General features: G+C 37.0%; 1 protein-coding gene across 15 annotated transcripts in view; it reads left to right on the forward strand.

The window, feature by feature from the left end:
* LOC125265745 (adhesion G protein-coupled receptor L3-like) overlaps nt 1-24,438 on the forward strand; it is a 391,922-nt gene that overhangs the window by 207,862 nt on the left and 159,622 nt on the right. For 7 of the 15 annotated variants that reach the window (XM_048186146.1, XM_048186148.1, XM_048186147.1 and 4 more), the window contains exon 1: nt 8,851-9,865. The exons of the other annotated variants lie outside the window; for them this stretch is intronic. In XM_048186146.1, coding sequence (XP_048042103.1) covers nt 8,857-9,865 — 1,009 coding nt within the window. In that variant the 5' untranslated portion in view covers nt 8,851-8,856. Of the gene's footprint in view, nt 1-8,850; nt 9,866-24,438 lie in introns of those variants that run through there. 15 annotated transcript variants of the gene reach the window in all.

Raw genomic sequence — 24,438 nt, forward strand, 5'->3', positions numbered from 1 at the left:
ACTAGCTTCACTGTTCAGTGAATTGAGTTTAATTGTTGCAGACTAAAGCTAGAGGAATCAAGGACTGTTTTATGTCAGCTTTTTGCACATTTACAAGATTGGATTCAGTAAGATTGTACATTAAATTGATCAAAAGTGACAGTAAAGACATTTATAATGCTATAAAATATATTTATTTTACATAAATGCTGTTCTTTTGAACTTTCTTTTCATCAAATAATCTTGAAAACAAAAAAAGTACCATGATTTCCCCACAAATATGAAGCAGCACAACTGTTTTCAACATTGATAATAATAAGAAATGTTTTTTTGAGCACTAAATCAGCATTTTAGAATGAATTGTGAAGGATCATGTGACACTGAAGACTGCAGTAATGATGCTGAAAATTCAGCTTTGCATCTTGAATATCAAATTGTCAATTAACACAACGAAAACAGAACAACTCGTCTGATGGCTTGAATCCTCACAGTCTCACATGTGTAATTTAATCTGAGTTATCCAGAGGACGTTTGAGGTAGCGTTTATTTGTCACTGTCAGAGCACGTTCACGTGTGTTTATTCGAGAGAGACACATCGGCTGTTTATAATAATATTATCAGTGACAAATGCACCTCAGCGCATATTAAATCTGTCATTCTGTGGTCGCATGGAAAGGCTTGATGAAGAGAGGACCAGATACTGGAGGAAGACTAGATGAATGAACTCATTAATGGAGAGGGAGAAAAGGGTGGAGCTTGTAATCACAGAGCAAGGTGATATACAGTTTACCTCGCTCTTCAGATACTCAACAAAGCTGGAGAATCTCACGCAGCCAAAATGACGATTGTCAGTAACAGTGTTCAGCCTTACATTGTTACAACCGGAGTTGGACACTGATGGAGAGACTCAGGAAAAAGTTACAGTTTTGGAATGCAACTGGACGTTTCTGAATGGTTAGTGGATAAATTCATGTAGTTGCTGTGGAGTTGATTCAACCCATCGACTAGCAGCTGAACTGACCCTCGTTTGTGAAGCAGTCCAGCGTAAAATGACAGCATGACAACAACACTCTACTCAACAACTCTTCCTCTTCTCTAAAGCACACCAACATGGCCTCACCCCCTTTGTTGCGTGTTCCAGGGGGCAGATTTTATGTAAATAATTTTAGGGTTTGTGATGTCACTAGCCTGGGAAGAAGTTTACCTGGAAATACCTGGGGAAATCTACTGCATTATACTCATCCTTTCAAAATTTTGGGGTTGGTGAGATATTTTAATGGTTTTGAAATAAGTCTCTTCTGCTTATCAAGGCTGCATTTATTTATTCTAAAATACAGTAAAAACAGTAATATTGTGATATATTACTACAATTTATACAACAGTTCATTCTAGTTCTCGAATCTGATTGGCTGAGAGCCTTTTTTCAGCCGTGCAATATTCCCCCAGTATCAGCAATGGAACCATTTCACCGTTTGTATCACTCCTCTTGCGGCGACTGTCATGGCGGTCGGGCAAATCTATCATATTTTTTTACCGTTACTATTTTACTGTTGTTGTGTCACTGAATGTAGTTTTAAGAGATTTTTTTAGGTGAGAATGTAGTTAATTAGACCTCAGATATGTGACTCATATATAAACATAGCACCTATTTTACAATTTAGACCCTTTTGGAGATGTGAGCTCCAGGCCATCCATTACTCGTTCCAGAGCAAATCGATTTGGGTTAAGGGGAAAATTAAATTTCATAAGTTTTTATTTAGGCTATATTTAACTTGAATCCTGTACTAGAGCTCTGCTTTTGTACGTTTGACTGAATTGTTTGCTTGTGTTTATTTCCTATTGTCTTTTATAATGGCTATTGTTGTTCATTTAAATATTATTGTTAAGTAATATGCCATATTTGGTATTTGGGAATGGGTCAGTTAGTGATCATGATATAGACTTCAATGAAAGTTACATTATTATGCCATTAGATGGCAGCAAAGACTGTCTTTATGAGTTAGTCAGTAGCAAATTGAAAAGGACTGGTTGTAAACAAGGAAGTTGTTTTAGTGCTGTAATGGGAAATCCCCTTATCTTTTAAAAGGACAAAGACATTGCTTTCCTCAGTGGACATTCAAACTGATATTTTATAATGGATATAATATTATGGACATTGAATAAAGAATGAATGCTATATCAGATGCAGGTAATACACTAGTTTAGTCATCTCTCTATCATAATACCATAATACTCTACTCTACATGATATAATAAGCTTCAGTAAAGAAACTCAACATTTCTTTGTTGCTAGTTCTAAAGTAACATTTTAAAATTAGTAACAGAGGCTTGGACTCAACTATTAAACTGTCAATCAGTTGCAGAATCAGATGCGGAAGGAAGTATTTCTGCACGAAAAAGGGAAACTCCATTGTTGTTTCTTATTTATTTACACACTTTGTTGAACTGTTGTATAAACGCTATATCACACTCGTAGCCATGCGATATAGCTCTATATCAGCACACTGTGATTACCTATGGCATGAGGCCGCCTTGCTGATATACAGCCATTTCGCACGGCTACTCGTGTGATATTGCTCATTTAAAATAACTATTTTCTATTGTAATTTATTTTAAAATAATAATAATAATAGCTGAATAACCGTATTTCTTTAAAAAGAAATCGTACTGACCCTGAACTTTTGTATACAGGTCTTGGTTTGATTGAAGTTTCACTTTGTCAAAGAAAGAAAAGAGAAATACTGAAGTCAGGTAGGGATATTTGGTGGACAAATGTGTGAGAGAGAGAAAGAAACCCTTTGGCGTTTTGCTGTGGAGAATGGTGGTAGGTATCATGTGTTTGCTGTAGGGAAGGCGTTTGATAAGAGAGTTTGACGTGTGTTAGTATTCATTGAGAAAGACCACCAGTGAGTGTCTGACTGACAGCCAGTGTCTCTCCCTTTACACATCAAATACAAAACCCACCAGGACAGTGAAGGTGATTTTGTGTTCATGCTGACCCTGAGTGATGGACACTGCAGTTGGTGTCTGGAGCTCATGGTGGCATTATTATGTATTTCAGGTTTGACCTTGAATTCTTCTGTAGAGTTTTTGAAGCACACACAAGCAAGCACACGCTCACCTTCGTCATACTGTCTTTTGGATAACCAGTTTCCGTTTAAATTGTATAATCTTTCTAATCTTTCTTGAAGGGGAATCTGTTATGCCCCTTTTCACAAGATGTCATCTCTGGTGTCCCCAGAATGTGTCTGTGAAATTTCAGCTCAAAATACCCCACAGATCATTAATTACAACTTGTCAAATTTGCCCCTATTTGGGTGTGAGCAAAAACGCACCGTTTTTGTGTGTGTCCCTTTAAATGCAAATGAGCTGCTGCTCCCGGCCTGGTTTCCAAAAGAGGGTGGAGCTTTAACAGCTCGCTCTTCAGATACTCAACAAAGCTGGAGAATCTCACGCAGCCAAAATGACGATTGTCAGTAACAGTGTTCAGCCTTACATTGTTACAACCGGAGTTGGACACTGATGGAGAGACTCAGGAAAAAGTTACAGTTTTGGAATGCAACTGGACGTTTCTGAATGGTTAGTGGATAAATTCATGTAGTTGCTGTGGAGTTGATTCAACCCATCGACTAGCAGCTGAACTGACCCTCGTTTGTGAAGCAGTCCAGCGTAAAATGACAGCATGACAACAACACTCTACTCAACAACTCTTCCTCTTCTCTAAAGCACACCAACATGGCCTCACCCCCTTTGTTGCGTGTTCCAGGGGGCAGGTTTTATGTAAATAATTTTAGAGTTTGTGATGTCACTAGCCTGGGAAGAAGCTTGTTTTAGTCCCTACCAGCCATTTGTTGTAGTCCTTAAAAAGCAATTTCTGTAAAAGAAAATATCTCCCTTTGCATTGAACTTTGAGCGTCGTAACTTTGCAGATGTTTTTTTTTTTATTATTTTTATTATTATTTTTTTTTTTATGCTCAAACAGCAACATTACACACTAACTAAAGTTAAAGGTGCCGTAGAACGTCTTTTTAAAAGATGTAATATAAGTCTAAGGTGTCCCCTGAATGTGTCTGTGAAGTTTCAGCTCAAAATACCCCATAGATTTTTTTTTATTCATTTTTTTAACTGCCTATTTTGGGGCATCATTAAATATGCACCGATTCAGGCTGCGGCCCCTTTAAATTCCCGTGCTCCCCACCCCCCGAGCTTGTGACTGTCTTAAACAGCATAAACAAAGTTCACACAGCTAATATAACCCTCAAAATGCATGACGAACACTTTACAAAGTGTTCGTCATGCAACATGTCTAATCACGTAAGTACAGTATTTATTTGGATGTTTACATTTGATTCTGAACGAGTTTGATAGTGCTCCGTGGCTAACGGGCTAAAGCTAACATTACATACTGTTGGAGAGATTTATAAAGAAAGAAGCTGTGTTTATGAATTATACAGACTGCAAGTGTTTAAAAAATGAAAATAACGACAGTCTTGTCTCCATGAATACAGTAATAAACGATGGTAACTTTAACCACATTTAACAGTACATTAGCAATTTACAAATATCACTAAAAATATAATGTAATCATGGATCATGTCAGTTATTATTGCTCCATCTGCCATTTTTCGCTGTTGTCCTTGCTTGCTTACCTAGTCTGTTGATTCTGCTGTGCACATCCAGACTTCCTGCCCTTGTGTAATGCCTTGAACATGAGCTGGCATATGCAAATATTGGGGGCGTACATATTAATGGTCCTGACTGTTACTTAACAGTCGGTGTTATGTTGAGATTCGCCTGTTCGTCGGAGGTCTTTTAAACATATAAAATGAGATTTATATAAGAAGGAGGAAACAATGGTGTTTGAGACTCACTGTATGTCATTTCCATGTACTGAACTCTTGTTATTCAACTATGCCAAGGTAAATTCAATTTTTAATTCTAGGGCACCTTTAAAAATGTGAAATGATAATCAAAAACCCCTTTAAAATGCTTGTTTGCCAGTTTAATTTGCAAATCATTCTGACGTCAACTTCCGTTTTTAATGTGTTTCTGAGCAAATTAAAATCTAAAAATGTAAGCTGTTCCACAGTGAGCGAGGGACAAATAATGTCTGTCTTCACATTGACTACCGATATTGAGCCAATGGTCTGTTCAGACTCTTTACCAGGTGTACCACAGATATTTAATTAGTGCTTAATTACTTTTGCCTTAAATCCAGTTCCCAATAATGCTGTTTCAGCAGGACCGAGGAGAATGGCTGGCCCAGCATGCATTGTGCTCGTGTGTGTTCAGATGCGGCCCTTTGTCTTTTGTGTGTCTGCACAGAGAGAATCGCTTTATGGATTCTGGCCTTTATGAGGGCAATAGAATGAGAGCTGATTGTTTTGGCAGGTTTTTTTGCACCTGCGTCTTTCTCTCGCCGTAATCAATCTTCCTTGCATAAGCTGATATCGTTCTGTGCTGTTCGCATGCAGTGTTATGTAGTCCTGCCAGACGATTCGCCATCATCGGCCTTTTAACAAACAGCACCTGTGCTCAATCTGTGAGCGCATGCTCACTTACCTGTCACAGCGTTACCAGGACGACCCACTGTTTGCACAACACCGCCTTGTTGAGTGCCGTCCAATCAGAGCATGTGATCCGAGCATGGAAATCAGTAGGTTGGTCATATTGGCATCCGCCGACCTTTTGCTCGCATGCAGCTGTGTGATGTGCAACCAATCAGCGGTTGTTAATTACCCTGATGCTGAACGCCAGTTAATTGGTCTTGGCAGTATCTGGATACCATCAGGTGTTTATCATACGCAGGTGATTACAGGTATCGGTCAGGTTTGAATCCGATTAAAACCAGAGCCAAGACATCGGCTTGTTTCTGGACGTGTTCACCCGGCCCTCCTGTGACCCGCCAAGCTGCGCTGAGAGGTTCAGAGGAGATTTGGAGAGATCAGAGCCTCCAAATAAGCATCCACTGGGCTTTCGCCCCAAAATCACAGAATATAATCAATGTGGACAGCGCTGAAGACCGCCGCCGCGCTGGAAAACAGATTGTGCCCACAAGCAGCTTGCGGAAATAATCTAAATCTCCTTTCCAACCGGCTTGGCTCTTCTTGAAGGTTTTCGATCCAACTGTCCACAGAGGATGCGGAAAAAAATCAGTATCAGATTATGGATATACAGAGACTGAAACGATAGCCTTGTGGGTTTATTAATTTAGGTTGTTTTTAGGTCAGTAATTGAATCAACGAGGACCTAATGAGTCCCATGTTTCATCTGCTTGTCTGAATTTTGACCCTGAAGAGGAAATGTGGCCAGAACAGAAGTTGAGTCAGCGTTTCAACACAATAACTTGGGCACAGATGCTTTAACACTTTTTTAAAAGAATGTGGTGCACTTTGGTGTCCAGTTTTTTACGAAATTAGAGGCACCAATCCTGTTGTTGTTATGTGAATCAACTGAGCATGAAGTTCAGTTCCTGCCTCCCTTTAAAATTACGATTTTAGCCTTACCCACCTTAAGGTGATGATACACGGGGCAACTTTTTGAGCAATGTTGCCGAGCAACGTTGCTTGGGCACTTTCCCACTGAGAATGAGCAACAAATACATATCTGGATACGTTAGATCGGTCGTGGGCAATTTTTTGAGATCCTCCAATCAGAATGTTAGCAGCCGATCACGTGACCGGTTCGGAGATTTCAGAAAAAATTCAAGCAAGATGGCGGCCTCTCAGCGGCAGTGGAGCGGAGAAAAGGAGTGTGAACTTTTATCTTTTTACACTAGTAAGTTGTCATGCGTCAACCCAAAACAGGGAATTTACCTCATATATTGCTTAAAATACCAACAGCTGTCCGAAAGTAATGTGTGTATGCTGTAATGAAGCTATTGAATGATTTCAGTTAAATACTAAAAAGACGGGATTTTTTAACGTCTCCAGTAGCGTAGGCTGTAGGGCGTTTGACATTTGAATAGCTTTTGATGCGATCGACGCGGGTTCGAATCCGCCTTTTGCCGAACTCGCTCTTCTCCCTTTTCCTATCACAAATCAGATTGGAAAGGCATTTATTTTTAATAAAAATGAAGAAAATATTTGAAAAGTTTAAATAAAGTGCCTAACAAGTGTTTATAATAAAGTATTTATTGAGTTGGCAATAGATTTGCTCCTCTCTGATTAGTTGCTGCCAACTGTCCGTTGCCCTAATTAGTTGCCCTGTGTCTCATCAGGTTGCCCGTTGACGGCAACATTGCCCAGCAACATTGCTCAAAAAGTTGCCCCGTGTATCATCACCTTTAGAGTGACCTGTATAAAGACAAAGGGCCTAAAATTAACACTCGCCAAGGATCCATGCATTAGCTCTTAAAGTGACAACAGCCTAATATTCCTGCTGCTGTTTTTTATTTGAAGTTGATTACAATTTCTGTTTCTACAAATACATGCTGATCTTTTAAAGGATTAGTACACTTTTAAATGAAAATTAGCTCACGCTTTACTCACCCTCGAGCCATCTTAGGTGACTTTCTTCTTTCTGATGAACACAATTGTAGAAATATTAAAGGGTTAGTTCACCCAAAAATTAAAATTCTGTCATTTATTACTCACCCTCATGCCGTTCCACACCCGTAAGACCTTCGTTAATCTTCGGAACACAAATTAAGATATTTTAGTTGAAATCCGATGGCTCCGTGAGGCCTCCATAGGGAGCAATGACACTTCCTCTCTCAAGATCCATAAAGGTACTAAAAACATATTTAAATCGCTTCATGTGAGTACAGTGGTTCAATATTAATATTATAAAGCGACGAGAATATTTTTGGTGCGCCAAAAAAAAACAAAATAACGACTTATTTATTGATGGCTGATTTCAAAACACTGCTTCAGGAAGATTCGGAGCACAAATGAATCAGTGTATACTTCACAAATTAAGTAATAAATGACAGAATTTTAATTTTTGGGTGAACTAACCCTTTAATAAATATCCTGACTCATCCGAGCTTTATAATGGCAGTGAACAGGACCAATGAGTATGAGCTGAAGAAAGTGCTTCCATCCATCATAAACATATTCCACACGGCTCCAGGGGGTTAATAAAGGCCTTCTGAAGTGAAGCGATGCGTTTGTATATATATAAAAAAAATCCATATTTAACAAGTTATGAAGTAAAATATCTACCTTCCGCTAGACCGCCTTCCATATTCAACATACGAAGAAAGTGTAAAACTCTTGGAGCTCACGCTACATGCTACACCTTCCCTATTCAACTTACGGAAAAAGTGTAACTGACGCGACGCCAGTTTACACTTTCTTCGTAACTTGAATATGGAAGGCGGTCTGGCGGAAGCTAAATATTTTTACTTCATAACTTGTTAAATATGGATTTTTTTTTTACACAAATGCATCATTTCACTTCAGGAGGCCTTTATTTTTCCCCTGGAGCCATGTGGAGTGCACGTTTATGATGGATGGATGCACTTTCTTCAGTTCCTACTCGTGACCCCTGTTCACTGCCATTATAAAGCTCGGATGCATCAGGATATTTAACTTTAAGACAGGATAACCATCTCTGAGGGTGAGTAAAGCTTGGGCTAATTTCTATTTGAAAGTGAACTAATGCTTTAAAGCAACTGTTTTTAACATTGATAATAATAAGAAATACACTTTATATTCTTTTACAGAAGTATTCTTTTACTGAAATATTATCAATATTATAAATATTATTTATGTTACCAATTAAAATTCAACAGATGTCAAAATTATACACTGGTTGTTAGTTTTTAATTGTTTGATGTACTCTATTGGCAGGGCCTACAATTAATATAATATAATTAGACATGTCCCAAATGTCTTCACAAAGGTTTTCACATAGTATAGTCAAGATGGCGCCGATGAATGGCGACACGCTACGAGCCTCTCTCACGTTACGTTTAGTGTTAGTTTTAACTTTAATTATTAGTTTGATAATACAGCCTATGTCCTCCTCTATAACTTATGATCGACAGACTTTATTGGACATCAGACAAAATGTTCCAAAACTGTCTATAACATCTATGATACCTGTGGATATTAACAAAAGATCAGGAAACTGGCGCTCTGGGAATCATAGGCGATATGTGCGAAAGAGAGGAAGACGCGGAGGATTGCTTGTGAGGCTACGGAATCGACCTACACGGCCTCCAATACCAAGCATGTTGCTGGCAAATATGCAATCTATCAGCAATAAGATGGATGAGCTTCGCTGCCGTGTTAGTGTCCAGAGGGATCTGGGAAATTGCTGTGTGTTCTGTTTTACTGAGACATGGCTAACATCGGATCATTCTGACAGTGCTATACATTTGGATGGTTTCTCTGTATTACGCTCGGACCGAGCTAAGGACACGACCGGTAAATCGAAAGGTGGAGGTGTGTGCTTTTTGGTAAACAACTCTTGGTGCACTAACGTGGAAGTGATCTCTAATTCCTGTTCACCGGTCCTTGAACAGCTTACCATCAAATGTCGGCCGTTTTATGCACCACGAGAATTTCCATCAGTTTTACTCACTGCAGTATATATACCTCCCCTAGCTAACGCCAAGGCAGCTTTGGATGAGCTCTGTGACGTTGTCAACAGGTGTGTGAGGCTGCATCCGCAAGCCCTCTCCATAGTAGCCGGGGACTTTAATCATTGTAATTTGAAGTCAGTGCTACCGAAATATTATCAACACGTTAGCTGTGTAACCAGAGGCAGCAAAACTCTTGACCACTGTTATTCAACTATTAAGGGAGCTTATAAATCTATCCCCCGGCCGCACTTTGGGAAATCAGATCATTCCTCTATACTATTGCTTCCCATGTACAAGCAAGAGATAAAAAGGGAGAAACCCACTGTGAGGACAGTACAGCGCTGGACTGCAGAAGGTGAGCTTATGTTGCAGGATTGTTTCGATTCTACTGACTGGTCAGTTTTTAGTGATTCGGCTACCCTGCATGAGTACACTGAAGCAGTTACGGATTATGTTAAATTTTGTGTGGACTGTTGTATTACCACACGTACTTTTTGTGTTTATCCTAATGAAAAACCGTGGGTAAACAAAAATGTTCGCGCGAAATTGCATGAGAGGACAGCTGCTTTTAAATCCGGGGATGATGGTCGTTACAAGAGCGCGAGATACGAGCTAAGGAATGCAATTAAATCTGCTAAAAGACTACATCGGGAGAAGATAGAGCGATATTGTTCTGAAGGGGACTCTAGGCGTGTTTGGCAAGGCCTACAAGTGGTCACCAGTTATAAGGCCAAACCTAGTGGCGCCATAACAAGCTCTGCTTCTTTCCCAGATGATTTGAACAACTTTTATGCTCGTTTTGAATGCTCTGCTGAGGCATTGACGCGGGGATCATCTCCAACCGGGGATGTGCATGTTAAAGTACCTTCATATGGGAACACATACACAGACATATCATCTCCCGATGGGGGTACCCTTGGCAGTCAAGCATATCAGGTCTCAGTTGCAGATACTTGTAAAGTTTTTAAAGCTGTGAAAATTGGGAAGGCTGCGGGGCCTGATGGCATTACTCCACGTGTCTTAAAGACATGTTGTAGTCAACTTGCATCTGTTTTTACTGATATTTTTAACCTGTCACTCTCTTTTTGTATGGTTCCGAATTGTTTTAAAAAATCAATAATAATTCCTGTGCCTAAGAAAACAACTGCCACCTGTATGAATGACTTTAGACCTGTAGCCTTGACTTCTGTGATAATGAAGTGCTTTGAACTGCTTGTGAAATCATATATTAACAACTGCATTCCTGTCATTACGGATCCACTACAATTTGCATATAGATCAAATAGATCTGTGGATGATGCTGTATCATTGGTTTTACATTCTGCACTTCAACATCTAGAGGGTAGGGATACGTATGTCAGGATGCTGTTTGTTGATTATAGCAGTGCCTTCAATACTATCAGACCTTCTATTTTAATACCTAAGCTGTTAGACCTGGGCCTCTGTATTCCCATCTGCAGGTGGATACAGGATTTTCTAACAGGCCGTTCTCAGACAGTCAGAGTAGGCACTACATACTCAGCCCCAATAGTGTTAAATACCGGTGCACCTCAAGGTTGCTGTCTTAGTCCTTTATTATATAGTCTGTATACTTATGACTGTATTGCAAAATATCCCACAAATAGTATTGTGAAATTTGCAGACGATACTACAGTGGTAGGACTTATTGACAGCAATAATGAAACTGCCTATAGGGATGAGGTGAGTGAATTGATCATGTGGTGCCGTAGAAATAATTTGTCCCTGAATGTGGGGAAAACTAAAGAGGTCATCATAGATTTTAGAAGAAATAAACCCATACATACACCTGTCTATATCAATAACTCTGCAGTTGAAATCGTTAATACTTTTAAGTTTTTAGGCATTTATATTTCAGACTATTTTTCATGGTCTTTCCACATTACCTGTGCCATTAAGAAGGCACACCAGAGGCTTTATTTCTTGAGGTGTCTTAAGAAATATGGTATGTCTCAAAATATTTTAATAAAATTCTATCGTTGCACAATTGAGAGTATACTGACAGGTAATATTACAGTGTGGTTTGGAAGGGCTACTTCAAGTGAACTGAATCTTCTGACAAAGGTGGTTAAAACTGCATCAAAAATTATTGGGGTTCCATTGGAATCACTACAGGATATTTATTGGAAACGCAGTATTGGGAAGGCACTGAGAATTATACAGGATGTTAGTCATCCGGCACATAGTCTCTTTTCCCAACTCCCATCAGGGAGACGTTGGCAGAGCATCCCAACACGTACGTCACGTTTTAGGGACAGTTTTTATCCACAGGCTGTAAGGTTACTGAATTATAGCGTAAGTGGAAGGAGGGCTGAGGTTTGAGCGTATGTTTGAAATTAGTTTTATTTTATCTCATTTATTTTATATTATTTATTGACTGGTGCTGAGAGAGTGCTAAGGCACATTGTATTTCATTGCTGTGGTACTCTGTACGAATATGCATATGACAATAAAACTGAAACTAACTATGTTAACTTTAATAGCAACAATTGCAGACCTTATAACAAAATGAATGGATAGAAAATAAAACTGCTCATGTGATATTTTATTTGATCTCCTGAGGTTGATAGTTGACATTAAGCACTGATTATTTGTAGAAAAAGAACAAAAAAACAAAAAAAAGTTTCACTCCCTATTCTGTTCCCTTTCCTGGAAAGGCAGGGTTATGTGCTTATGCTGTAGCATGGTAATGCTTTTAACCTTGTTAGTGTAGTTAGTTTTCGTTATTAGCTGGCCGTTTTTGATTTTAATTCAGAGAGATTATTCACGCATCAACGCCTCTAGCTCACACCTGCTGTTGAACATGTTCTGCCTATGTGTATGTGTTTGTGTGAGGGGATTTCATACACCTGACTGGTATTTCTGTGTGGTTTTGATCAAGTGTGAAGAGCGAGATTGACCGGTTATGTTTTGTGTCAACTGAACTGTCTCTCTTTATATCGGCAGCTAGATACATTTGTGCATTTAGCTGCATCTCTGTGCAAACTGTGCACAAAATAAGTGGGCAAATGTTTTACATATGGACTACGAACATATTTTGTTTTCCAATGATCAAGTGGCTGTAAGTTACTGAAATTATTGAAATGAGTTCCAGTCGAGTGTCATTAAGATGGTGCTTTAAAAAAGTACACTTATATTAAATGTGTTGACTAACATACTAAAGCACATGTAAAGAAAAATTTCCTGATAATTTACTCACCCCCATGTCATCCAAGATGTCCATGTCCTTCTTTCTTCAGTCGAAAAGAAATTAAGGTTTTAACATTCCAGGATTTTTCTCCTTATAGTGGACTTCAATGGCCTCCAAATGGTTGAAGGTCAAAATTACAGTTTCAGTGCAGCTTCAAAGGGCTTTAAACGGTCCTACGCCTTCCCTATTCTACTTACGGAAAAAATACTGGTGCTGCGTTTGTTCCGTAAGTTGAATAGGGAAGGCGTAGGATATACAGCGTAAGCTTTTTGAAGAATACGAAAGTGCCGTTTTTTTGCAGAAGCACTTGGAAGATGAATATTTGTTTATATAAAGCATATATATTTACTTTTTTTTTTTTTTTCGAAAATGACCAATCGTTTCGCTAGATAAGACCTTTATTCATCGTCTGGTATCATTCAAAGCCCTTTGAAGCTGCACTGAAACTGTAATTCTGACCTTCATCCATTTGGAGGCCATTGAAGTCCACTATAAGGAGAATAATCCAGGAATGTTTCCATCAAAAACCTTAATTTCTTTTCGACTGAAGAAAGAAAGAAAGACATGAACATCTTGGATGACATGGGGTGAGTAAATTATCAGGAAAATGTTATTTGAAAGTGAACTAATCATTTAACCCTATTTAAAATACAATTGAAGTAATTATGAAATTGCATATAAAGATCAAAAAAGGTCAAAAAACACTCTTAACTATTTTGATTTAATATAAATATATACTATAATGCATTTTCATTGAATTGCAAACGCTTCCAACAGGAAGTTCCTGCTAATAGGATGCAACAATATTAGCATTTGCATGTCTCAATGTTGTCTTTCTCTATAGTCCGTGTTTATGTGTTTGACTTTGTAAAGAGCTGGTGTCAAGAGTTAATTGTTGATCCTGCAGTTCTGTGGAAATCACAGTCCCAAAGCACTTAATTTCCCTTCAACACACACACTCACAAACCCTCCAGACGCACTACAGCAATCAAGCACAATCACCACCATCACGACATCCATTCATTTTTAGATTTTTAAGCGCTGTCAGGGTCTCCTGTGTCTGAGACGGGTGAATCTCACCAAATGTCTGGGTCACATTTCAGCACAAAATAAGAATAAAAAAGAAATGACATTTGGCATTAGGCTTACGCTTTATCTGAAGCGATGTATGCAGTCATTCAAGGTATATTTTCACTTTGTGTTTGTGGAAACAAAAGCATGACCGTGGCTTGCCGTCGTTAGTGTCGTGTTTTTCCATTGAGCTTCAGGAATGAAAATTCAGGAACAGAAGCATGAAAAAGACCCTTATATAACATAACTTGTTCAAATGCTTTGCTTATAAAGTTTTTGTTTGTTTGTTTGTTTGTTTTATCCCGATGATGGCTGTCCTTAGATATATTACAATTAAAATAAAATACAGAAATGCATTTTTATTTCCTGTAAATCAGCATACTGTAAATAAAGGCTCAAATAAAGCAACAGAAATGTACTTAATTGTTATCAAGATAATGCCTTAATATAAAGAATAGTAATTTAACTACTACTACTACTACTATTAATAATAATTATTAATAATAATTATAATAATAAATAACGCAGATTAATCCACTCTGTATTGACCTTTGAACCTGGAGCCGTTCTGTTTGTGCATGCGAGCTCTCTCTTCAAAGTAAGCACCGTCTTTGCACTCTCTCTACCTCACACATAATAATCTAAATCAACTGACACAATGCTAAAAGTTCGTAAGACCGAATCCATGTTTCACGAGGCGCATTCGGAGAATGTTTTTCCTGAATAACCGCTGGGTGTGAATAGTGCTCAAAAGAACGTCACCTCATCTTCTCTGACAGGCGCCCTGCACATGCAGCTGACATAAACCACACTTTCAGTAAACAAAACGAAAATCCTATCCAGTGGTGAAGTGTTTTCTGTGTTGACAAATCTTTTGCGATGTCCTAATAACAGTCGCGATTCGCACGCAATGCGTCAACGTCCACTAATGTCCAATTCGCGACCTAATGACTCATTTGAACAGATTCATTTTAATGAATCATGACAACAACTGATCTGTCCACACGGTCTATAATGAATCATTTACTCGAACAACTCTGAAATGAGAACATAAGTGTGCTTACCCCAATTAGCAAGAGTGGTTAGTAAAATTAGCCTTAATAATCCACAATATTTTCAGGTTATTTAAATGACAATGTGTAGTAAATTAGGCCTACCTATAAAATCAGTTAGTTTAGACTGGAGTGAGGTGAAACCAGAACAAAGGAAGTTGTTGTTAGCTAGGTGCATTCAATTGTATATGGTAGAAAATTATATTATTAGTTAACATAACTTCTAAATGCTACTTTTTAATACTTTTTAGGTTTAGCAAAAAAGCATCTTCTCTTACAAAGCTATAAAATCACTTTTTTTTTTTTGCAAAGAGGGCAAGAAAGCATTACAGTGAGAGTGACGGGTACTTTATTGTCAGTATCGGGCTCGCAGATCACGTGGGTAGGGCACTTTTTACTGTTTGTGTGGAAGATCATGTCTGTCACCACGAAGACCATTGTTGACCCAGGAAAAACCCTGCATTGATTCATTCGAATTGAAATATTTAATACTTTCACAGCAAAAATTATGTGTGCGATTAATTTAGATTAATTAATCACAGAGTATGTAATTAATTAGATTAAAATGTTTAATCGATTTGTTTATTTGTTTATTTGAAAAGGATCCCCATTAGCTGATGCCGAAACAACAGCTAGTCTTCCTGGGGTCCAAACAATACATACAACATCCAATAATTACAATCACAATTACTACAAATATATCATAATTAAAAAAAAACAAAAAAAACAAAAAAAAAAAACAACATAGCACACAATCCAACCTTACTCAACCAATCCAAACAATATTATGATGTTGAAAACAAATACAATCTTAGTCTTTTTTTAAAAACCAGTTTTTCCCTTGATTTCACAAACCTCAACTGGAAGATTATTCCATAACACAATTGACCTGTACATCACAGTTCTCTTCATAGAGTCAGATTTAGGTAGGGGTAAAAAAATCTGTCCACTATTCGCCCCTCTTGTATAATGTAAATGCATATCAGAATAATATATTATTTTATCATAAAGAAATTTAGGAGTCCGAGTGTTAATGATTCTATGAAAGTATACTAACATATTGACAGATAGTCTATGCTTAATCATCAGCCAAGCAAGACGTTCATGCATCTCTACTACACTAGTTCTCAAAGAACACCTTAGAACAAGCTTTGCAGCCTTGTTTTGAGCCACTTGTAGTTTTTTTTAAATGACTACTAGATGCAGCAGACCATACAACAGAACAATAATCCAAATGACACAAAACCAATGTACAAACAACCCGACTAAACAACTGTGAATTAAAAAAATTTGCACATTTACGCGTTACTGCCACAGCTCTACCCATTTTAGCCACAACTTTATTAATGTGATCAGACCATGATAATGTAGAATCAAGCCAAAGACCAAGAAGCTTCACCTTTTTTACTTGCTGTACATTTTGACTATTTACTTGTAAATTAATTTTAGGATTATCAATTGACAGCCCTAATAATTACAGTGTAATACTGACACCTTAAAATAAAGTGTAACCAAATAAATACAAGATGTAATTAGTTATTTCTTGATTTTACTGTATTTCTTTTCTTGGACATGTTGTTGACAGCTGTCATGACCCCTCTCTCTCTCTCCCGCTGCGAGTCAGAAATGATTGCCATGTATTGACACACTAGTTGTAACACAGTTGACTTGGTGATTGATGCATTGACATGGTTACAACTGGACACTTGAGGAAATGTGCTGGATTCACGTGTGTGTGTGTGTGTGTGTGTGTGTGTGTGTGTCTGCTCTGCTCGGCCAGTGAAACACCTGCAGCCTGTAGTCGCTAAATCATCTGTGCTGACATGCTCTAATATGTTTACTCTTATCAGTTACACACACATTTCGATTCATTCATAATTCACTGCATAAAGACAGGGCACAACAACACTTGCCTTGCCACCTTAGAGGTCAAATAGCAAATGGTTTAATCTGAGTTTGAGGCTGTTGCTAGTTTGGACTTTATCTGACAACTAGAAAATGGCTCTTAATACATCTGTTTTATTGCTCTCAATGAAGCATTTCACTGCAATCAGAAGACAAAACACTTTTCTAATCAGCCGTTTAGCACCAACTTAAAATCAGTGTGAGATGCCATTCACATTTTTCTTTCATAATGTGATATATTTCAGAGTGAAGCAGCATATTCAAGGATAAAATATGAGATGGATCTTGATTTTTATCCATCTGGAATTGATTGGATCATGAAAAGTGTCTATATGACAGGTGGTGGGTGACAGTAGGTGCTTTGCTCACAAGCCGGAAATATTTCAGCCCAGAATATACCAAATAAAAGAGTATTTTATGACTGTTTATTAACACACTTAAGTACACTTTTAAAGTTCACTTTGTAATGTCAAATTAAAAGTTTTACTTAAAAGTACAGTATTGCACATTTCAATACTATAGTTTTGAATAAAATAACATCACCGTCAGTCTCATCCCTTGTGAAATAGTGCACTTAATTGTATGAATGTACACTTTTAAAAATACTGGTTTGTTAAAAAAAAAAAAAAAAAAAAAAAAAACTGTACTTGCAGATAATTTAATATTAATGAAATAACATTCACTTATGTGAACTTAGTATGGAAGCTTGTTTCCGCCACTGAATAATAATAAAAAAGAGTAATTGCACATTTTTATCTCACAATTCTGACTTTTTTTCTCACAACTGCAAGTTTATATCTCACAATTCTGATTGTTTTTCACAAAAAAATGAGTTTATATCTTGTAATTCTGACGTTATAACTAGCAATTCTGACTTTTCCCCTCAGAATTGTACTTTATAACTTGCAATTGCGATTTTATATCTCAAAATTGCAAGACAAAAAGTCAGAATTGCAAGTTTATATCTCACAATTGTGTTTATAACACACAATTCTGACTTTATTTCTCGCAATTGCGAGTTTATATCTCGAATTGTGAGACAAAGTCGCGATTACCTTTTTTATTTTTAATTCAGTGACGGAAACAAGCTTCTATAACTTAAAGAGAGTATTTTATGACTGTTTCTTAACAAACTTTGTACGCTTTTAAAAAGTGCACTTTGTAATGTCAAATTACACTTTTTACTTAAAAGTACATTTTAAATCATGTTTTAAACTTTTGTCATACTTTCTAGAGGTACACTTTTGATGTGTTGATGTGTTTTTTGATGTGTTCACTAACAAGCTAAAACAGGTTAAGTACTTGATTATAATTTTATAATATTTTATATAATATAATTGTCACAGCCACCGCCTTGTCCCGTCTGTTTTGTTTGCCATGTGCTTCCCTGTTCCCGCCACTCATCACTCACCATGGACACTGATTACCTTCCCAGCTATTTGTCATTTGTATTGTGTATGTAAGTTCTGTGCCTGTGTTCAGTGTCCGGTGTTGTTTTTGTCTATCGTGTTTGCTGTTTCCCGTTCTACCTGTTTCTGAGATTAAACTCCATTGTCCTACTTGTATCTGATGTTTCCGTGTTCTTTGGAGCAAGCCGTGACAATAATATGTATTATCATAATAATATATCATCATTTTAAATGCGTAATTACAAATATATTTCAATACTGTCTTTTAGTTTACCAGTAAATGCTGTTCAATAAGTTCGACAGTACACTTTGATTATAATTTTAAGTACCTGATTATAATTTTATCTTTAGTGCGTTATGTGATATTATCTTTAAAGTTCAAATATTTTAAATATATGTATATTGTGTGATTACCACTGAACTGAAGGATCAACAGTGTAATTATGAAATTACACTAAAGATAAATTTGAATATGCATTTAATATAAAATTAAATGGTTACACTTTATTTTAAGGTGTCTTTGTTAGTGTAATTATATATAAAAGTACTGAGTAATATTAAGTAACTACATGTACTTACTATAGGGTTAGGATTAGTGTTAAATATAATTTAAAATATAAATATATTTATTAAATAAATATAATTTATAGTTATTACTATAGTAACTGCATGCAACATATATAACAGTAACACTAAAATAAAGTGCTACCAATTAAACTACAATAGATTTTTTTTATGTAAATGCAATTAACATGCAATTAAATTTCCAAAAACATTACATTCAGTTATTTTCTTTAACAGTATATTATTTATGTAATAAGTACACTTTTTAAAACTATGCTAAAATGAACTTCTTTGTCACAAGACACCCTGATTTTAAAGCTTGTATGACATCATGGCTTGTGGGCGGGGCCTCATCTCACGTTCCGTTTTGTGTTGAATTTGTGTAGTGTGATTTTGAGCCGTGCTACAGACACACCTCTAAAAATAATCTCCCTCATCCAGTCTTTGAATCTCTAATCACTTTGCTACCCACTGTTTTGAGATGAATGTGTTTGTGTGTGTGTGTGTGTGTGTGTGTGTATGTGTGTGTGTGTGTGTGTGTGTGTGTGTGTGTGTGTGTGTGTGTGTGTGTGTGTGTGTGTGTGTGTGTGTGTGTGTGTGTGGTATAGAAATGACCTTGTCTCACAATTACATGATTTCTTTTGGACAGTGAAACCCAGCTGGTATCCATGGCAGCAGAGTAGTGTCCATGGCAACCTGCTGGTCCTCGCTATGGTGACCTTTGAGTTTTAGGGGTCTTCTGACACCTTATGTCAATAAGCTCCACCCACATTGCCTCATGCCAACATGAGCACATTTATGAATGAAACAGAAATAGAAGCTCAGTTCCACAATCTGCTGAGGTGCCTGTCTAGATGACATTTAAAGTGGAAATGAAGCGGTCAGTAAAGTTAACATTATTTAGTGCCAAAGCTATAACAAAACTTTTTTTTTTTTTCTTTTAAATGCATTTATCTGTGTTTGTTCTGTAATTTTTGATTAGAGTATAAATCCATTTACTGAATAAAGGTCACTTGACTGACCTGACTGCTTAATTTCCACTTTAAGGCATGCAGTCAAAATCTAAAGGTAGCATCGCATACATCCTTTGTGGGGATGGCAATCCCAGAATGCATTTAGAAAAGTTCAGTTAAGTGTTAGTTGTGTTAGTTATACTGTTATTTCATTTAGTCACCTTAAAGAGCCATTTCAACCAAATTTAACCCTCTGGGGTCGACGAACCTGCCGGCACTTTTTGTTTTTTTTTTCCCACATAGCAGCTGAATCATTTTCTTTGACATACAGAAACGAGTAATACATCATTTTGAAACTGTAAAGGATCTACCTGTATCTGTATACACTCAAAATAATGACAAAACTGTGCTTTTGTAAAATAAATGAAAATAGGGTGTGCTTTCTGCTGTCTCATTCTCTGTGAACTTCTTTCTGAAACGCATCACAAAAATGAATCGAAACTCAAAGGATACTTGCCAAACAGACATGAGATTTGTCTTTAGAAAGCTCTACTTTTAAATGAAGTCATATCGAAAACAAATATTCTTTGTTTATGAAATCCACGTGAAACCAACGAAAGGTACAATCTTCCCTGTCTGACGTCATTATTTTTAATGTGGCCACACCCACGTGCTGCCCATGCTATTCGTACAGTAATCTCATCACCTCCATAAACAAAACATCAAGATTCATCAGATTCCTCTGCTTTTCATCGAGTTTTTATATGTAGTTTTGTTTGTGTAAATGTATGGAAATAGGGTGATTCTGCAATATTAAATAATTTTGGACTTCAATAAAACCAGATGTTACCATTTTTAGATTAAATTTTTTTCAGTGTGCTTTAAAAGTACCTACAAAAATCTCAGTTTTATTAAAAATGGACAGATTCAATCAAGATTAGTATGCAGTTTGTATTTTGAATTCACATTAGAGATGTTCATTAGCTTAGCAATATGATAACATCAAACCAACTGTTGGCATTAGATGTTAATATTGTTCCTCACTTCACTTAAAGTGTGCTAGTTGTGTGGCATCGGAGTTGCTGACTAAGTAAGATGTTTCAAATCAGTCACATATGAGACTCCATAGCGATTACACTCTTAGAATTAAAGGGTCTGTATAAACCAATTTGGAGCAGACGTCATAGTTACGTAACTTGCAACTGTGCGCACATAGTCGTGGCAGAAAAACAGCAGTAACAAGCGGAGGAAAATGGGCAAAATTACACAGAATAAAAGAGAAATGTTTTGTTGTGCTTTTGGATGTCAGAATCGGAATGCAACAAATAGTCTTCATTTTTATAGAATACCGTCATTGAAGATGGCCTTTGAAGCTAAACGCAGACATTTATGTTGCAAGTCACAGACTGGACTGATGAAACCTGCAATGATTAGTCTACTATTAAAGCAGGAATTTGATGTAAAAAGTAAGTCTACATAATATTCACATATGCAGCTCATAGGGGACATACATAACAGTTATAGCATGAAATATTATTTAAACCTATAACATTTTACATAGATAACTTTTAAACATATAACATTTTTATCTCATAATTCTGACTTTTTTCCTTGCAAATGCATGTTTATATCTCCCAGTTCTGACTTTATAACTCGCAATTGTGAGTTTATATCACAATTCTCAGGGAAAGAAGTCAGGTTAAACAACAACTCCAGCTTAGCCTGACAGTGAGCCTGCCCCAGACCAGGTTAGTTTCCTAGCATAAGTTGCCAGAGTGACTAAACTTGAGCTATGTTGAATTTGCTTTATGGAATCAAATCAACTGACAATGAGTCAGACTAACTGAAATAGGCATGGCTTATTTGGTAACTTGTTTTATGCAACAGGCCTCAGGTGCATTTAATTAGGGTTGAAGTTCTAATCAGGGCTGAGTTTTGAACCCCTGATATAAATCCTTAAAGGGTTCTGTCATCTACTTCATATATAAAACCTTTTAGTGCAGGAGTGTCCTGCTCCTGGAGGGCCACATACTGCAGAATTCAGCTCCAAATTAAACACACCTGAACCATCTGATCAAGATCTTATTCCAGGACCGAGTTTGGAGACCCCAGTTTTAGGACTTCCTCCATTCCACCAATTAATTAATTAATTTTGTTTTAATTCATTTTTTTTTTTAATTAAATTTTGTGAATTAAGCAGCTCATTAAATAGAAAAAAAAAAAAGAAAAATAACCCATTAAACATGAAATTCCTCCTTACATATTTCCTTAAAATTGAATAAAGAATGCTTATGTAACGCCATTGAACCTTTTTTTTTCAGTATAAGATGCTACCTTAAAAGGTGGTTACCACTGTGGACAGCATGGCAGCTCATAATGTTTTATAACGGAGTTCTCTCTAGCTCTGGCTGGACAGATATTTTTGGACAGTTTGGATGGTAATCTGGTTAATCCTGTTTTGTCAAAATAAAAGATTATAGAACAGATCATGCGTACTTGCACATAAACACAGCCATAGTTTAGTCATAGTGTGTGTGTGTGTGTGTGTGTGTGTGTGTGTGTGTGTGTGTGTGCGTTGAGTGTGTGCGGCCATGTTTGTGTGTATATATAAGTCTGTCACTATATCAAATATTGTAGTAGCCTCTTTTTTCACACCATAATATTTATAATTATTACACTCTAAAAAATGCTGGGTTAAAAACAACCTAAATTGGGTTAAATATGGACAAACCCATCAGGGTGGGTTAAAGGGCACCTATTATGCCGTCTTTCACAAGATGCAATATAAGTCTCTGTTCAAGTTTCAGCTTAAAATACCCCACAAATTTGCCCCTATTTGGGGGGTGGGCACAAACATGCCTTTTACTATATTACTATATTGCTGGCTAAAAAAATCAATCCAAAATTGGTTGAAAAAAGTGGCTGGGTGAAGACAACCCAGTCCCTGGGTTTGTCCATATTTAACCCAGCATTTTTTAGAGTTTACAATTAAAAAAATAAAAAATAAAAATAAAAAATAGTATTTTATAAAATATAATGTTGGTTGTATATTAATTGTATTTTGTATAAATTAAAATTTAAAATAACTTTACTATTTGAATATATTGTAAATTGTATTTATTTTTTATTTTTTTTCTGTGATGCAAAGCTGAATTTTTAACATTTTAACATAAAGCATTACTCCAGTCTTCAGTGTCACATGATCCTTCAGAAATCATTCTAATATGCTGATTTTAAGAAACATTTCTTATTATTATCAATGTTGAAAACAGTTATGCTGCTTCATTTTCACTGGTGTCAAAAGTATTCACATTCAATACTCAAGTAGAAGTATAGATACTAGGGTTTAAAAATACTTATGTAGAAGTTGAAGTATCAACTCAAGCTTTTTACTCAAGTAAAAGTGTAAAAGTACTGGTTTCAAAACTGCTTAAAGTATAAAAGTAAAAGTAATGTAAGGAAAAAAATGCCATTAAGGACAAAAGCTTAGGCCGCGCTACAGGGGTCTATTGTGCACTCCACCTCCTCAGAATGTCATCAATAACATTTATTGGAATGTAAATGTACATCCAAGCTTAACTGCAGGAATCTGTTAGGGCAACGGAAAGAAAAATGCGGGTAGTTTTGGTGTACCCAGGGCAGGCTTAGTAACAATCAGGGCTTGACATTAACGGGTAGTTTTCAGCTGTTTCAGTTCACATCGCACCAAAAAATGCCAACAAACTCGTCTGTTGGAGTTTGTTGGATAGGTGTGATAACCCTGTTGGCGTTGGTTGGAGTCTGTTTTTACCAGACTGAACATGTTTAATCTGCATTTGTTTGGTCGTCTGAGCATCCAACAAACGGCAACAATCATGGCCGCCATATTAAAGGGTCGTTCCAAACCGAAGTGTTCAAAACTGGCCACTTTAAAGGGCCCTTCGGAATGAAGGATTTCGAAGGGTACAACTGATGGACACTTCGGGCCCCCATGATCCTTTGCATTGTTGTTTGTCATCACAGAATGGGTACAGGAGGCTCGGAGTTCGATTTTACCTATAAATGAATGTATAGTATTTTTCTATAGGCTACTACTGTAATATTTATACGAGTTAGATTTAGTACATTATTATGGTCAAAACAACACTGTACTTCAAAAAAATACTTTACAGCTTTATCAGTCCATTCAAATGTTTCAAATACATAGACACAATATACATTATGGTGCGATAAACCAAAAATAAATAAATATATAGGCCTAAACTAACGTTAAACAAAGGGCGCAGCTTGCGCTATCTATCCCCCTTGACTGTCTCGTTAAGATGACGCAGAAGTGCGTTCTAAAAAAGGAGTATTTTTGACCCCTACACCCTTCATCCCTTCGAAGCTCTCCCTCCGGAGGGTAAACCCTTTGAAGGGATTAGGGCATAGGGATGAGCCCTTCCGAATGGAACGCAGGGCCTGACGTAATCTAACCTGGCCACGAACCGTTGCCATGACGATGAGACAAGTCCCTGGCAAAGACAGCTGTTTGATCGCGCCCGCGCCTCACACACACACAACAAAGCACTGGAAACATGACATCGCAGCTTGTTCGTTATAAAAAATAAAATACATTTTTAAAAAAAACAAACATATAAAATGTACAATAGTTCGTAGTGCAATCCGTGCCATTCAGCAAGAGCACTGCTCCACTTCACCGAAAGAGAGAGGTATAACACCATGAGAGCAACGCAGGTTTACCTTCAGTTTCGTTTTAAATTAATTCGTTTAGGCATGTTTAGCTA

This window comes from Megalobrama amblycephala, linkage group LG3, assembly GCF_018812025.1.
Source record: "Megalobrama amblycephala isolate DHTTF-2021 linkage group LG3, ASM1881202v1, whole genome shotgun sequence".
NCBI classification, from domain to species: Eukaryota; Metazoa; Chordata; class Actinopteri; order Cypriniformes; family Xenocyprididae; genus Megalobrama; species Megalobrama amblycephala.